Source organism: Coccinella septempunctata, chromosome 8 (genome assembly GCF_907165205.1).
Source record: "Coccinella septempunctata chromosome 8, icCocSept1.1, whole genome shotgun sequence".
In the NCBI taxonomy this organism is placed as follows: domain Eukaryota; kingdom Metazoa; phylum Arthropoda; class Insecta; order Coleoptera; family Coccinellidae; genus Coccinella; species Coccinella septempunctata.
This window is the reverse complement of record NC_058196.1, coordinates 21,256,824-21,274,895: the sequence shown is the minus strand read 5'-3', so window position 1 is coordinate 21,274,895 and position 18,072 is coordinate 21,256,824. Positions and strand designations below refer to the sequence as shown.

Sequence of the window (18,072 nt, the reverse complement as noted above, 5' to 3'; positions counted from 1 at the left end):
ATAAAGGAGGTAGGTCCCCGTCTTTACCGTTCAGTTTCTTAATTAACCTACACCAGTTAATTCTTTGACACTGCTGTACTGTATCGCTTTCTGTTATATTTTATCGTACTTTACCCTGCTTCGCGAGACTTTTCCCTTCGCTATCAGTCATGGCGCGTAAGCCCTTGGGGTACTGAAGGGAAAGTCCCGTCAACCCCCCTGTCCGCGTTCCGCGTCATAAGTGTTGAATCCGAAATTTCTTCTTTTCTATCAGTCATGGCGCGTAAGCCCTTGGGGTAGAGAATAAGAGATACCGCTCGTCGTCAGTGAAATCCCGTAGTTGCGCTAAAAATAGACCTTTTCTTCGCTATCAGTCATGGAGCGTTAGCCCTTGGGGTAGAGAGTAAAAGTCTCGAGTAGATCCGCCCTGGTTGTGTTTCTTTCATTTCTGGAGAAATACAATTAATTAGATCCCGATACCGTATAGCAAGTCATTTCACTTCGCGAGGTCATCCTTAGTGTCAATTTCGTCAGTTCTGGTTGGCGCATTTTATTGAACCACCTTTAATTTTTCACTGTACCCGGTATAAACTTTATAAAGTGCTCGTGATCGGATCGAACCAGAATGTATGTTTGCTGATCGATTCACTCATATTTCATACCTACACATATTTCCGTTGTATATATAATCAGTTTCCGAAGGTGTGAGTAAACTTGTACATAATTTGATTTTGACTACTTCGTTATCGCTATCACCCTAGATAACAGCGAACTCTGTCTCCGACTAGCAGCTCTCTGGTAGGTTTGCTATTCTTTCTATTGAAAAGAATAGCTGGCGCTCGAGATAAGTTTTCTCCGAGGTGACCACGTTACAAGTTCATGACATAATTTTATCAGACCGTCGAATTGCACTAAAATAGATATCTGAAGCACGGAATGTTTCATACGAACGCGTTCATCATATAGTTCACGTCAATTTGGACATGAGAATGATTGCTACAAAATGGATCCCCAAATGTTTGAATGTTGACCAAAAGCGTGCAAGGGTAGAAGCATCGCGTTCGATCTGTGCTCGATTTGAAAACGATGTAGACTTCTTAAACCGAATTGTTACTATGGATGAGACTTGGGTACATTTCTAAGATCCAGAAACAAAGCAACAATCGATGAAATGGCGACACTCTGGTTCTCCAAGACCTAAGTAGTTTCTTATCCAAAAATCTGCTGGAAAAGTTCTTGCTTCAGTTTTTTAGGATGACCATGGAGTAATCATGATTGATTTTTTGGAAAAGGTAGAACAATAACCGAAGATTAGTACTCGACATTACTGACCACTTTACGGGAAAAAATTATAGAGAAAAGACGCGGATAGCTATACAATGGTCTTTTGTTTTTGCAGGACAACGCCTCTGCACACAAATCTCATGTTGCCATGCAAAAAATTCGTGATATAGGGTTTGAATTACTAGAACACCCTCCTTATTCACCAGATTTGGCTCCACCCGACTATCATCTCTTTCCTCAACATATATTTTTCAATATATCCTCGTACAGATGTTCATATAATGGGAAAGAAAATTAGTTAAGCCTTATTTGATGGTAAGATCGAACCGCAACCATCTGTTCCATCAGTGGACATGTTGGAAAATGGGAAATTTCCAAAACATGGAGATCTGGTTCCTGACAGTTGCCGTTTATTGTCCATCTCATGTCTTAGTTCTTAGGAGGTTCTCGATTACTTTGGTGTGTTCACGCAGAGAGGAACAATCTCATTGGCGGGTGGCATTCACCTGATTACCGTCTGCCAATAAGATTGGTTCGTATCTTAGGTCTTACTTCTTATTTACGCTGCATGAACCCACCAAAACAATCAACCTCCTTTCCCTTTCTTGGGTCTCAGTTGTTAATAATGCTGCATAAACCCACCATCAGATCTTAAGAAGGCTGTATGAATTAACCCAACATAAGTTATACCATTAAACGCAGAATATCAACCTTCACAACATCCAAACCTGATGACGATTTTTTTCGCTCGTTATGTCTGCCGCATGATTTCACAGTTTGCCTATTCATTATTCACGTGAATACTAGAATGTTGAGTGCGCCTTTGCTATTCCGTATTTGTGGATGAGAATAATCACGTCAGCTTCTGAGGACCAAATATTACTTCGAGAGAGGACTCGAGAACAATTTTATGTTAGGAAGGATAATTATGTAGGTAGGTATACTCGGATTCTCTGCAATCAACATAATGGGACTTTTTCCGGAGTTATACCGTTCTCAAAAGTTGGCGTAATTATTCCTCTTCACGAACAGCATACAGTACATGGTTCTTCCAATTGCATACTCACCTTTCTCTCCTGCATTCTCTGCCTCTCATTCCATATGGAATAATATGGAGCGTATTCGCAGATTCCAGCACTTGTAACACTGTCTTAATGCCTCAGGTTGGAAAAACTTTTTCCACTCAGTTTTACATTCATTATTTTAAAAGAATCTCTTGGATTGGGTGGAAATGATAATAAGGTACTTCGAGTAAGATATGGGATCTAAAGAGGATATTTTGAGTTATAGCATGAAACCTTGATAAGAAGGTATTAGGTTCAGTCTGTTCAAAACTTCAATTATAGCAAAATTCATTCAATAAAAAGAGTTTTACCCATTACTCAGCTATCTTCAAGCACGCCTTAACTTGACTGATATACTGAAGCAGTAGTACAATTGTTGAGCTGCGTTTTTCGAGAAAACCAGTTTTTTCCTCTTGAATATTACTTTGTGCTCTTAAATAAAACGAAGAAGCACAATTTCGAAATTCTATAAATACATAAAGAAAAGTTTTCTTCAGAGCTTTAGTAAAGTCAATGTCCAATACCTCGACGAGTCAATTTTTTTTTCGAATTTCATTGCATCCCAAATATGGTTTGGTTTTTGTACCGCTTCCTATTACTACCTTCACAATAATTTTATCTTCAAACGCCATCAATACTTATCTCTTATCAATTTGTCAGTTTGTTTCATTACATGCTGATTGAAGTTTGATTCGATGAAGATAAATTTATCTTGAAGGATTGACCGAATCATTTTCTCAAACCTAAATCAAATATGAAGAATTGAAAAAAAATTCATGGATACTGAGGAAAATTTCTATGATCATTTCAAATGAAAATCTAAAGGTGAACTATACAGTGCGAGTCTTCAACTTGAAATAAATTAGTATCTCAAATTTCGCCTTTTTTGACATAAGAAAATGTTATACAGCGTGTCCCAAATTTGAAATATGACATCATCGATAGTTTTTTCAATGGCAATCCTAATTTTCAAGACTATTCTTAAAGAGTATATCAACTTCATATGTATCAAATTATTTTTCCCTGACATTTGAGAGATCTTTAACAAACAACAACTAATGCGATAATGATAGAGTCTGATTCACCTCAATGAAATAATTCAGGCAGTTGAAAAATATAATGGCGAGCTGTATTCATCATTTCTGTCAAACAAAAATGTTGAATAATAACAACTAAAACTAAAGAAGAGTAGCGTTCATTAGTTTGTCGTTTTATAAAATCGGACAAAATGCCCTACCTACTAAACTAAAACCCACAAGATTCAAATACTTAATTCATTGAATTGAATAAGATTCTTTGATTTACGAATCAGTTGATGTTTGTTAAATATATTTTCAACGAAAGGGGACAGTCAAAGACTCACCCTGTATATTATTTATGTTTATCGTTTTCGAAATACAACATGCCAAATCAAACACAGATAGAATGACAAAATCTTTTAGCAAGAGAAAAGAGCCAGATTTATAATCAAATTTAAATTACTTCTAATATTAAAGCTTTAATTTGTCCTATTGAAAATCAAACTTTAAAAATTAAAAGGATTTTGAAACTGATTATGAAACTGGCTGTTAGTTTTTTGTTCTCTGGGATTTTCATCTGACGTTTTTTATAAATTTTGTCAGATAATAATGAATCCGAAAAAAGTTATGGTTTATGATTTTTCGGAATATTGAAAGTCTTCTCTTTTTCGTCCATATATTTGTTCTAAATCCAAATGGTCACATAACACTCAGTAAATTTGGCAGATAAATAATATAAATATAAACATTTATGTACAGTCAGTAGCAAAAATCACAATAACGTTTTCCTTAAGTACACAAAATAAAGTGAGAAATATCTTATTATCTGATCAATATATATCATGTCGAAATTACACACTACTATTCTCGTGACCCGAATGTCATTATTATCCGAATAATCGCCATATTACAAAATAAACTTGTGGATCACTCTTTCCTCGTTTTATATTTCTTACAATTTTTACAAGTCCGGAATAGAAAAAAATCTCCAATGTACAAAATTTTATCACAACTATACAGGTAAATCTCAGGACATTTCCGTGGTGTTGTAGAGTACAGTTCGGTCTTCTTCTATGTCCCGCAGATGTCACCACAGTTCCGTTATGCTAGGGATGCTGGTCACTTCTATATCGCGATCCTCTCTGACTTGCCGCTTTCGGTTGAACTTGCTCGCGAACATCGCAACCACCGCGAACGCGATCAGAACGCTCATAAACAAAATTATCATACCTGGATGGTAAGAGTTTTTAACAGTGTCCTTTTCATCGGAAGACAGCTCGTCCGCCTTCCCGTTCCAGTGTGTCGCTGTGTTTGGCACTATATCCACGTATAGAGTTGTTGATTTTTCCTTGTGCGGGTTCTCCTCGTAAGTTCCAATGTCATTAACTTTGGTGTAAGAAGATCTGGATCTTATACCGGGAGAATTAATTGTCTTCCTGCGTGGCGTTGGAACGATTGGAACCTCCGTCACTGTTCTGTACGACGACTTCGAGATTATACCAGTCTTGTTATTCCCCTTTTGATGGAGTATGCTGTTTGTCTTCTTGCTGTACCTCGAATTAATTTCGTTCGTGTCTGTTGTTACAGTCAGGGGGCCATGAGGCGTCTCTGGTGGTAATTTGTCGGGAATGACATCCTGATTTACTCCAATCGTGGACGTGCTGGTATCAATCCCGACTGTAGTCTTCCTCTCAGTCGTTAAAATTAAATTTCCTCCACTAATCCCGTCTCCGGAGGATCTCAAAGTCGTGGCTCTCGTAACAATACTTCGAACACTAGAGGTCTCGCATTCTTCTTCAGGCAAGTCCACGAGCAGGGTCGCCCAGAGGTCAGCAGGACTGGCGCAGGCTACGTTCCGATGTCTCCTGTCGTCCTGCCTTCTCATCCATGCCCCCAGCCAACGTAGATGCGAGCAATTCAATTTGTTACCCTCCAGGGGAAGACTTCTCAGCTGGGGTAGATAATGGAGAAGGTCCGATCTTATAACGTCGGAGTCCGTGTACGATAAATCCAATTCCTGCAGTCGTTTTGAGGCGGCCAGGACTGCAACGTCCGACAGGAATTGCCTGGCTAATCCCGGACTCTTCGATAAGTCTAGAGTGATTAAATGTTCGGGCGCCGTGAGGGGAAAAGATACATCTTTCGCTGGAGAAATTAAATCTATCCCGGATAATCGCAATACTTGCAGATAAACCGGTCCCTGGAGGCATCCCGGTTGTAGAACGTTGACTGGGTTGCGGGAGAGATCGAGCGTAACCAGCGAAGTCAGCTGGGAGAAAGCCCTGGCCCCAATTATTCTAATTTTATTGTCGTTCAGGACCAGCACTTCCAACTTCGTCAATCCCTGCAGATCTCCCTCTGTTACTTGTTCCAATTCGTTCTTTTCTATCCTCAGGACTTCCAGTTTCTCCGGTAAACTCTTAGGTATTTCCCGAATCTTGTTATCGCTCAAAATGAGCATCGTTAAGGAGTCCAGTCGTCCCAAGGCGTCCTCCTCGATGAAATCTATGGAGTTCGAGGTGAAGTCGAGCATTTGGAGAAGGGGATAGGAATCTAAATCGCCGCAGTTTATATTTTTTATTCTGTTTCCTTCGAGTCTCAACGTTCTTATCGAAGGTGTCAGACTGGGTGGCACCTGTTGGAGTCCTAAATGGGATGCATCGACTGTCAACAGTTTTCTTCCTGTCCCCACAAGAATTGAAGCATCGCTCGATTTCCCAAGATCGATATTGCCTTCCAAGAACAATCTGGCTAAGCCTGGTAACTCCAAACTACCAGGGGCTAACTTTCGCAAGTTATTCCAAGATAAGTCCAACTGTTGTAGTTTGTTGAGACCCTCGAAGGATGTCTCACTCAGAACACTGAGGTGATTCTTGCTCAAATTCAGATATTGTAAAGATATCACTGGGAGAAACACTTTCTGTGTCAGTAGGACAATTGAATTGCCTGACAAGTCCAAACACTTCAAGTTATGTAGCTCGGAAAACGTGTAAGGTTCGAGCACTGATACATTATTGAAACTTATATTCAGCACTTCCAAACTGTTCAAAGTCCTGAATGTATAGTTTTGAAGTGAAGCTACTCGGTTGTTTGATATATCCAAGATGCGAATCGCGTTGTCTTCTGGTGGTTGTATCCAAGCGTCCAAATTGTTGCCAGAGAAATCCAAATGGGTTATGTTGGCGGATATTGTGAAGTTACCAAGGGAAATCGAAGAGTTCCTCAGTGATAAACGTCGCAGATTCGGGAGGTGAGAGTTTAGAAACGTTTCGAACTCATCAACGATCGTGTCGTTCAAGTTTAGAAGGGTTAACTCCTTCAGTTTTTCGCTCAACTCTTCCGTTACGTTGCTGGGTAGGCTGGCACAAGTAGCCACCATGTAGAAATCGTTCTGGGTAGCGTCCAACGCGTAGTTCTTGCAGTTGCACATTGTTGGACAGCTGCATCGCACCAGCGTCCAAACAAGCGCGAAAACTAGCACCAAGTAGTGCGACATCGCACAGGATCACATCCTTCGCTGTTTTCACGTCTAAGTGTCTACGAAAATTGGCATCTCGACTCGGGAAGGTCGCGTGTGTTTGTACGACGTCGGCTCACATCGCCAAATTCGCGTGTCGACCTCGCGTTGCTGTTACCCGGAAGAAGGCGGTTGGCAGACTGACGGAGCGACGAGGCGGCAGTTTAGAAACTGCCGCCGGATATCGCACAGACGTGCGCGGCGATTTTGGCGCTGACGCGTAGGAGCATCGTTCGGATAAGTTTTTTCGTCGGAGGAACGAATGTGAAATTAATATGCGCCTGCTGGAATGAGCTCGTCTCTCGATTGATGCGTTTCTCGTAAGGCCTTGTATAATCCGACTTTAACGCGAACGCGGCTGTTGGTCCCACTTCCGTTTTTAATAAACAAGGGCGATGTTATGGATGCGACGAGGCTTGTAACATGTGATTTTGTCTAGATTGGGTTGGGTTTATGGATGCACAGGGGATTTCGTCTTGCTTCTTATCCCCAAGGCTGCTTCCTCGTGCTGTGATTCGGATTCAGTCTGATGGTGCAAAATCGAATGTGTCACAATTTTTGTACGTGAACATATGGACGAGATGGCTGTGGCTGAAAGAGTTACGTCGATATTTGGACATTCCCTAGTAGTTTCAGTTGGAAATTCGATCGGGAAACATATTAACTAATAAGTTGAAAACTCAAAAGAATGAGAAAATGAATGATTTTAGAGTCCCTCATCAAGATCAACAAAATTCCCTTTTTTTTGTAAAATTTCAGATACTGCAATACTTGGGCTTTATTCATCCTTTTCACTTAATCTAGTCAACTGTTCGGTAAGAATTTGCCTGCCTTGTTCAAGGAACATTCATTCATTGCTGTATCCCGTTACCGGGAATAAATCTACAAAAAGACATACAAAAAGAACAGACTTATAATTTCTTAGGGCTAATTGCTACTGTGTGCCCTACTGTGACTATGACCTACAGATCCTTCCACACTCCGGCCATGGATAGTCACCCACCAGATCTGGCCGCCGCTGAATTCTTCTCGAGTCTCCATTATAACTGTGCACCAACGACCTCCACAGTGACCTGTCCAACGCTAGTTGTTCCCAATTATGATTGGCATTAACTGATTTTAGGGATTGATGTATGTAGTATATCCTTAAACCGCTTATACTGGCCTCCTGGTTTTCGGGCTCCCTCTGTGAATTCGCCATGTAGAGCTATTTTGGGGAGTCTCGTGTCTTGCTTCCTCAGAATGTCATCTGAGTCGGGCCCTCGTTACTTGAGTCTCAGTGGTTTTTCAACTCGCGCGTTGCAAGACTTCAGCATTCAAAGAACATAACGTCTACTTAACTTTCGGAACTTGCCTTATACCGTGTATCTTTGACTCTTACAAATATTTCAGCAGTAGATTCTTGAGGTCAAAAGAAACACTTTTTTATTTCGCCATTTTTTTGTGAATCGGCTCGTTTAAAAGATACAAGCTGTTAAAAAACGATAAAAAAATCACAAACGGTTTTATCGAATGAAATGAATTCCGGAATATACTTTTCATTCATTTGATGAATCTTTTTCGAACACAAGATATCACCCACGTCTTTCTCATTATGAACATTATGTACCATAAAAATACCAAAAATTCAAAAAGCTCGACTGTTGAAACTAAGTATCTGTTAAATTTGAAACATTCGGTACTTTGGCTGAATACAACTCTATTCAAAAGATCCACAGATGTGCAGTGTCACCAATTTAGCCAGTTATTCTGGTTCTGTTTTTCCAGGAGTGGTATAGCTCATTATGTAAACTTAAAATAGCGCTATATCTTTTGAACAGGGCCGAATCGAAAAAAATGGTATATAAAAAAAGTGTTTTTTTTTTCCGCGAGAATCTACTGTTAAAATATTCGTACGAGTCAAAGACTTATTCTGTATGTTAACAGGAGATTCTTTGGGTCGAAAGAAACCTTTTTTTTGCAATTTTTTCCGATTCGGCCAAAATGAAGTTTTTGTTTTCAAATTTTCAATTTTCTTAATGAGCTCTCACACCTATGGAAATCTGACATTTTTCCATGCACTTAACCCTCTAATACACAAGTCCGCCTTGAGACTGGTTGCATATAAGTGGATACAAAATTATTCTGCCCATGTCCACCTTCAGTATAGGTTCATTTTGTGAGTATACAGGAGTTAATGTAAATCAGTTAACTATTTGCGAAAAAAAGATGTAGATAACATAAGCTAATTTGAAACTATACGGAAATAATTTTAAAAAAGAAAAAAAAAACTTGGGCATTAGAGGGTTTTCATATGCTGTCAACCTAAGAAATAAACTATGTAATTCATTAGAAAATCCAGCATGAACTCATTTCTTTCATTCCATTTCGTGTACGAAGTAGCATTTATAACACAATAAATGAGTTACCGCAATTTCTTCGGCGATAAATATTGAATATTCTTCTCAGGATTTCTATTTTTTTTCTGTGGATAATAACGAATTCAGCTTTCAAGCACCCATTGATACTAGCTCTGATATTCATCTCCAATATATATTCATTTATTATCGTTGTTCATTTCATTTCGTACAAGGGTTACATAACCCGTTCATTTTTTCATTTTACATTATTATAATGGTAACAACAATACCAAGCTGAGTTTATGACACACACATCTGTAATATTTAATGTTTTAAGGTTATTTTCTGGATCTTTTGAACAGAATTGCATTCAGCCAAAGTAGGTACCAAATTTTCCTAATTTAACCAATATTCTTCATTCTTGAATATCAAATTTCCCGAAAGAGGCCAGGAAATATGAATAATACTTTTGTTCCTCAAAGTGGTCAAATATTCCTCACTGAGCGTGCAAATTACTTTTATGGTATGTAATGGTCATAACGAAGAAACTGAAAGATGTGGGAGGAATTTTCAATTCAGAGAAGATTTGTCATCATCATTCATTTTTGCCAATGTCTCTTCGGAAAACGTTTTTTTCAGGTGGTTACACTGGATGTGCTCGACCTGTTTTTTCTTTGATCCTTTTCAAGAACTTTATTGGGACATCCGTTCTTCTGGATAATTTCAGTGATGTTTATCATTTCTTTGTACTATATATTAGGACAAATTTAAGATTCCTCCTCTGTCATAAAGGTGTCTCAATTTCGTGATACCGAATAGAGGTTCGCTGAATCGACAACGGGCTTGCGCACCAGCCAAGAATCGGACTTCCAACAGAAATAGAGAAAGGACAGGACCAGGTGTCTCTCCTTTCTTGCTCTCGTGGGCCACGAGCTTGCGCACAAGCTATCACTGATTTCAAGAAGCAGAGAAGGATCAGGAGTCAGGACGTTAAGTGAGTTGAGGTTGGTCCCACGGGTTGCTCTGGTGGTCGGCGTGCACATGGTTACCCCTCCAGTAGGCGTCAAGGAAAACAATCTAGGAACGTTAACTACTCTGCACAGTAGCAAGAAAACAGTAGAAAATGCGGGCCTAGGGACGTTATGCAAAAATGCCTTCTAAAAGTTTACCTGCACGCGCACTTAGATTATTTGCAGAACAAGAAAAAAAAATAAATGACTATTCGAACTCGCAGGATACTCAAGCATTAATACCGATTGGCTACTCAATACAGAAGGATTTAATACGGCGTAAAAATTTATACCGGATAAATCACTAGCAAGAACTACTACAGAATGACTACTCAATACAGAACCGACAGGAACCATCTGCGGGGTGCGGAAACGGTATATCCCTCACGTGCTAAAAATCTGTAGAATTCGTCGATAAAATATCTTTTCTTTGGATTATCGGTACTGAGGAACAAACACTCGGTTATCTCCAAATTGAGGTTTTTTTTCACGGTGCTACATTGTTTTTCAGAATTGAAAAAAACTTAAAAATGATTCGAAATGTTGACCGTTTTCAACGTTGTCTCAATACCGAATTGAAATTTTAATTATGTTGATTATAACCAAAAATAGAAAAAAAATCCGAATCATCCAACCTTTTCACCGTACAGGGTGGGCAAAATTCGTTGTCTACTGAAGTGATCTCGAGAACTATAACAGCTAGAAGAAAACGGACGACACATTCTCGAGCTCTTTTTTCTTGACTAATCCAAAACAGAAAACAGATCCAGCCTAACGTTCATAGATTTTAAGTTATGAACGAAAATTGGGAAATCGTCTTTTTCAGTGAAGCTGAATAACTCTTTTATTTGAACTCGTATTCGAAATCCGTTATTACATTCTACAGGCACTTTTTTATGAGGAATTCGAATATGATATTGTCAAATTTTTTGATCCAGTCATTTTCGAGATACGACAGGGATTTCTGATTTTTCAAATGTAAACTATAGTTGAAAGTCCTTTCATTCTACTGCAATTTTTTTGCTGATTTCAAAAATGTATCATATGTCGCTATTCACGTGAATATGACATAAGAAAGAAAATTCAATACTTTTTCCGGCTTTTCGATTCACTGTTGAATTTTTAGTAGGCTAGCGTAACCATAGCGACCGTTGAAAATGCATTATGGTTTGGGAACTCCACATAATCCTATGTGAACTCAACCTTGTGTGATAGGAATCACAGACTGTCGAATAATTATTTCTTTTATATATCGAGATCGATATCCTTTAAAAGAGTAAAAGACTTTCGTCTAATTACTAAAGAAGAAAATTTATTCAATTATCGTTTTTCAATTCATGAAAGAAACTTAAAGAGTCAGTAATATAAATAAAATACGAAAGCTATCTATAATTATGATTTTTACAAAAGTAAGATGATGAAAAATAGGTACGTCTGTCCACGGTAGTATTCGAATTGAGAGCTATCGTAAGATAAGCATGCCAAACATCGCGAGAACAAACGATGGCAAATTAATCATCGAATATTTATTCAGCAATCCGTGATTTCAATCATAGAGGCTCAGGTTCACAAAATATAATGCATATTCAACGGTTGCTATGGTTACGCCAGCCTACTTATAATTCAACAGTGAATCGAGAAGCAGGAAAAAGTATTGAATTTTTTTCTTATGTTTTATTGGTGTGAATAGCAACATATGACACATTTTTGAAATCAGCAAAAAAATTGCAGCAGAATGAGAGAACTTTCAACTATAGTTTACATTTGAAAAATCGGAAATCCCTGTCGTATCTCGAAAATGACTGGATGAAAAAATTTTATGATATCATATTCGAATTCTTCATAAAAAAGTGCCTGTAGAATGTAACAACGGATTTCGAATACGAGTTCAAATAAACGAGTTATTCAGCTTCATTGAAAATGACAATTTCTCAATTTTTGGATATCGATTGAAATTTACGCAGGAGCAAATCGTTGATTTCATTTTTAATTGATTTTGTTTCAGAGATTGGGAGTGAAAGCCCTAAAAGGTTTGTGAAGAGATTCTCAATTTTTGTTCATAACTCAAAATCTATGAACGTTAGGCTGGATCTGTTTTCAGTTTTGGATTAGTCAAGAAAAAAGAGCTCGAGAATGTGTCGTCCGTTTTCTTCTAGCTGCTATAGTTCTCGAGATCCCCTCAGTAGACAACGAATTTTGCCCACTCTGGTAGTTCCACGTTGATCAGAAATCCAACATGATTCAACATTTTTCCCAGGCGGAGTTGGAAAATCAGTGAATGCCCCTAGTTATTTCTGCGAGCTACATAAATAGCCGGGACCTGGATACTTTATGTGCGATAATGGCCATCTGGGACAAGGCAGCGTAATGATTTATACAAGCCGGACACGGGGCTGCCGTCTATTAGTTAGCTTGGAGATACGAAAAATTGTCTCTGTAGACGTGATGAGAGTCGAATTAATTTCGTCTGCAATTTACGGTGCCAGTGACTAACGACAGGGATGAAACCCCGGACTTCTGGGCCAGTCCGCCGTTTGTTTTATAGGTCAGTGCGTATCGCTCATATGAGTGACATACATAGAGAGATATAATACATATAGAGGAGTAGAGTTTCATCAAAGGAACCTAATGAAAGGTATTATATACGTATAGAGCGTGATCCAATGAAAACTTAACACCCCGATTTTCCGGCTCTAAAATGAAAATGTGGAAAATCGCTAGGACCATCCATAGACTAATATTCCTTCAATTCCATCAATTTCTGATTCAGGGGGAAACAATTTTTTCGCTCCTTGCATCCCTGCAACTGCAACATCCCTAACTGGGGTGAGCACAATTCCTTTATTTTGAATACGAATGAAGGGTGTTGCGATAACTACTTTTGAAGATCGTATCGAATACTATCTGACCCTCAATTCCGCTTAAAAATTTCCATGGATATCTAAATGACAGGCTTTGCGGTTTTGTCTGTGGAAGAGTACTTAGGCGGAGTCCGGGAGACTTGATCAGGTAGGAGACTTGAACCACCTCAAATATTCAATGGCCTAATTAACAAACCTCGTAACTCCAACTAAATCGAATTCCTGATATTTATTCAGTTCTATTATTATTATTTTATTTTAGTTTTCTTCATTCTATGGTCTCTCCGTGATATTATTCAATAAATGCATCATACAAATACTAAAGAATATTTTAATGAATGTGGAAAAAGGAATTATTACAGAAATTCTTTATCAATTATAAAAGGAATAATCAGTTTTATATGTCTCCTATGAAAACTGACAAATGTGAGTTAAGTGGTTTGTTAATTAGGCCATCTTATTGCAATTCAAATTTTGCGCTACCAGTATCCTAAATAGCTTGCGACATACCCGTAACATGGCACAACTAGTGGCGGCTCCATTTTGGCCGCCATTTTGGAGGATATGTTAATTGGACCCAAAGGAAGCTACTTTTTCAAGGGACTGACAATTTTGACGTGACAGAAAGTCACAACAGTCCCTACATTCTCGAGCGTGTCAGATTTTCATACAGATGATTAATCTCGGTGTTGTAGACGTGTTGACCCATTAATCTGACACGAATCAGGGGGGTTTTCTTAATCTGACACTTTGAAGATGATAAAAATGCTTTTTTTCGAATTTTCCCATGCCGTTTTTGTATTCACTATGAAAGTTGTAAATCATAAAATTTCACACAACTTTTGCTTGAAGCAATTTGACGTACTCTCAATCGTCAAAATGACAAGGTATTTCTATGATGACAATTTCGAAATTATTCACGAAAATTTTAGTGTTGTCTCTGACTGAACTTTAGAATGTACTATTTTCCAACGAGTGAATTTTCGCTTCAGCATGTATCGCTTAACACCTCGCATTAATTGCCATATATCTCAAAAACGTTTGAACGCAGAAAAAAAAATTCTCACGACAAAATTTGTAGAAAATGTTATGCTCTACGACTTTTATAATGAATGCGAAACAGATTTGAAGCCCGGGGGGGGGGGATAATTCAAAAAAACTGATTTTTGTTATCTTTATGGCCAAACTGTCAGATTATATTTTGTCCATTATTCTTGAATCATTAGCTTCAAAATAAGAAAAAACACCACCGCTCTCGAGAATGTACACGTGACTTTTTTTTTCAGCTTTGGTGCCCCTGCCCCATACATTTTCGTTACGATTAAATTGTCAGATTAAGAGAATATATACTTTTCAACATGTAAAATCAACCACATATATCTTGATCTCGAGTTTGTACAATGATCGTATTTTTTTTACTATTCTCACAGGCTGTCCTAGACAATTCCCTCTATATACAGGTCTAACCTTCTACAGGGTCCAAGGTATATTAATCTGACACTCTCGAATTAATCCCGAATTTCCCTCTTCGGCTCCTCAACTATAAGTGGGAGTGACGTATTTCATACGCTGATACATTAGATGATGAAAGCCTTGACATAGACAATCGTTGGTCATTGGAAATTGTTTTTTTTTTCAATATTTTTCCTAATGAACAAACCTATGATCAAGCCTCTCTCGACCTTGTTCAACTCTCCCATGGGTTAGGGGGACATGAGACAATTTTCGGTTCCTAAAAAAAGAATTGCTGTTCTCAAAATGTTCATCTCACCATTACTCTACTATTATCTATCTACCTATTTGGGCATGATATCTTCACGCAAAAAAATGAATTGCTACCATTTGCAGATTCAACTAAGTGGCTTCAGAATGAAAAGGGGTTCAACTTGTCCGGACTCACTTTTTTGATTAGTTCATTAAATCCTGGAAATAAGCACCATTCACTTAAATGCAGTAATATAAATTTGCTGAAAACGTTCACCTACACAACTCAAGATTTCTGGTATAATTTTACTGCATTCATTGATGATCCGAGTTCGCAAATCATCCATTGACTCCATAGAAAAAAGTCCAGTGGAGCCAGCTCAGGTGATCTAGGTGGCCAGTCAATGTGTCTCCTTCTCCTAACGTTCTCCAATAGATCCAAATGAATTGGGCCAGTGAGGGTATAAAAGAAGGGCCGAGTATGTGATTTCAATAAATACTCGCTCAAACATTTAATTTTTGGCGAAGCTGAGTCTGCACCTCACGAAATAATCTTGGTTTTTTATCTCACCAATACCGACAGTTACGCCGGTTCACAATACCATTAAGGTTAAATGAACAATCATCCGAAATACAGATGTCGAACATGTAGTTTTGATAACAGTTAATCATTTTACTGAGCACTTCACAGAACTCAAGTCTGAGATCGGGATCATCCTCATCCAGTTCCTGAACCAATCGTTTCTTATAAGGAAGGAATTTATGTTGTTTAAGGATTGTTGTGATACATCGTACAATTTCCTAGTACTCAAAATCGGATCCATTGCTACATGACCTAAGACAGCCACGTCCCTCGCTTCGTCTCTTGTACGCACCCTCTGTTTGTTTTCGACTGAACCAGTAGCGTCAAATTTGGCAACCAGTTGCACAACGTAAGCAGCGGATACCTACATTTTTCCAGGATGTCGTTCGTTGAATAAAGCCGCTGTGGTTCGCGCAGTGTCGTTATTTGTAAAAAGTAATTTTATTATTTTCACCCTACACATTTTGGTGTACCTACAAATTCGCAATCGCTTTGACACACTTGTAAAGTTCTTAAAACTTCACGATAGGCTAGGGTAAATCAAAAACATTTTTCGTGAAATTTTTATAAAAATATAGATCACACCGAGGATCACACCATTGACATGTCAGACCAAATACACATCCTTCATGACGAAATAGAAAAATCCGGACGGATAAAGAGAAGAATGGAGGAATCAAGTTCGCAATTGAATCCATTGTTCTAAAATCTACCTCTCATTTTCCCTCGAAAGTTAAATCGAACAACACTTTGCTACGTGGCAGGCCGAGCCTTTTCAATTCCCTGTATCGAACGGTACTTAAGGTCGCGATATGAGCGTTTCTCCTCCGAGACTTTCCATTCGTATTGTGCTTCATTATTTCCGCCTGCCGCCTCGAAACGCGGAAACAGAGGATGAAATGTCTTCACACGACGATTTTCCAGTCGATTTTACTTCCTATATTTCAACGTCGCGTTTGGTCTTATCACCTAGCGCGCTACATATTGAATATACGGAGGTACGGCTGTGCCATTTAGAAGGGACGCGGGATAAGGTTTTTTTCAGCGGCGACTCGTGAGTAGCCTTTTTTCACGAGATGATGGTCCGTTCACATCTGCTGCTTGTCTGAGAGGGATTACTCCATTTTTCATTGAAATTGAGGTTAACATGCGATCTGAGATGAGAGGATTTTGTATTGGTTGAATCCTTAGCTCCTTTTTCAATATCTAACCTATTTAGGTGCGATTTTTGAACGTACGAGGTAATTTTGAGAATTGTTCAAAAAAAATATAGGCATACCAACGTTACTAGTTCTACGTTGACGGATCAAGTCAAGATGGCTTATGTCAAATTCTGTCAAAGTCAAACAACGTCGAAAGAAATGAAAAAAACATCATTAAGGAATATCTGTTCTTCTTTATACATATTTCTAGCAATCCAAATGATCTTACTTGAATATTGATCACAAATATTTAGGTATTTTTAGGTTTTCAACGTGGAATATTTCTTGTTTTATTAAAATTGATTAACGTTACGTGGGAGTTTATTTTTGAACAATACTTTGAGGAAATACAGGTGAGCTTATTCATCAAAAAAATTCCCCTTTTATGTTAAGACTCAAATTTCAAGCTCAGAGCAATTGTTGGTAATTGTAAACCTCAAAACATGCTTATCCTATGTATTGTCCCAAATGGTATTCAAATCTGAAGGTGTGTGGTTTATGAAGGTAGAATAGATAACTGTTATTCTTATTTTTTGGCATTCAAAACCAAACTACTTCTTGAAAGTAGTTTTTTTGAAAAGATCAAAGAAAAAGTTTTCAATGAAAATTAAAAATTTTGACTAGATAAATACACACCAGAACATACTCAATCATGGCGAATACTTTCTACTGAGTTAGTTCCCAGTTTTTAAGTGGTATCTAACATTGCATAGGTATGTATTTGTTTTCTAATCCAGTCCTAAATTTGAAGTGATGTGAAAATTAAGATAAAATACTGCTATTGAACAATTAAATATACTGTCTGAAGCAGTGTTAATCAAGTTAAGATTTTCCCTAATTAACAGAACTCAATAAATAAACATTGAACACGTTGAAAGATATTCAATGTAAACAAAGATTCCTCTTTGCTGTAAATAAGGGAAGACGTTTGACAGAAGTCATCTTGACTTGATCCATCAACGTAGAACCGTCAACGTTAGTACGCCTTCAATTACCGCCTCCTATGATTGACATCTCGGCAGGCTATGGAAAATCACATTTAAGTAGGTAATGGGTAATAGCCCATAAACAAACCAAAATTCTGGAAGATTGACCGAAAATCACTTTTTATACGAAATAATCTTGGTTCTCGAAGATATCAAGCATTTTTCTGCTGTCTGTTAGAATCATCAGACCCAATTTCTATAACAATCCTTCATCTTTTTTCATCAACTTTAAACCCTGTCATCTGACGAGTTGCCACTGCTACTATAACATGCGGTTTCGTTCGACGCCATCGTCAGAATATATGGGACATTTCTTCAATTTTCCACCAGCCTTCAATCAGTTCTTGATGTGGGCCGCTTTGTTCGACGCTATCTTGATTGGTCGTGAAAATCCATAAGGGTAAGTCGATTTGTGTTATCGCTGGAAATAAACTGACAATGATAGTGGGACGACAGATTTTTGTCATCCTCCATTGTTTAAGGCCTGTTTGACATGTATAAAAAAATTGATGCGTTGGTATATG

At 38.1% G+C, this 18,072-nt stretch overlaps 2 protein-coding genes across 2 annotated transcripts in view; one reads left to right on the top strand and one right to left on the bottom strand.

Moving 5' to 3' along the window:
* The window catches only part of LOC123319598 (protein timeless homolog), a 358,706-nt gene that overhangs the window by 148,583 nt on the left and 192,051 nt on the right, over nt 1-18,072 (top strand). The gene's annotated exons all lie outside the window — the stretch shown is intronic.
* Nucleotides 4,009-6,989, bottom strand: LOC123319599 (protein artichoke-like). Its single transcript, XM_044906625.1, has one exon. It carries the CDS (start codon nt 6,840-6,842, stop codon nt 4,434-4,436), a length of 2,409 nt encoding a protein of 802 aa, XP_044762560.1. The 5' UTR covers nt 6,843-6,989; the 3' UTR covers nt 4,009-4,433.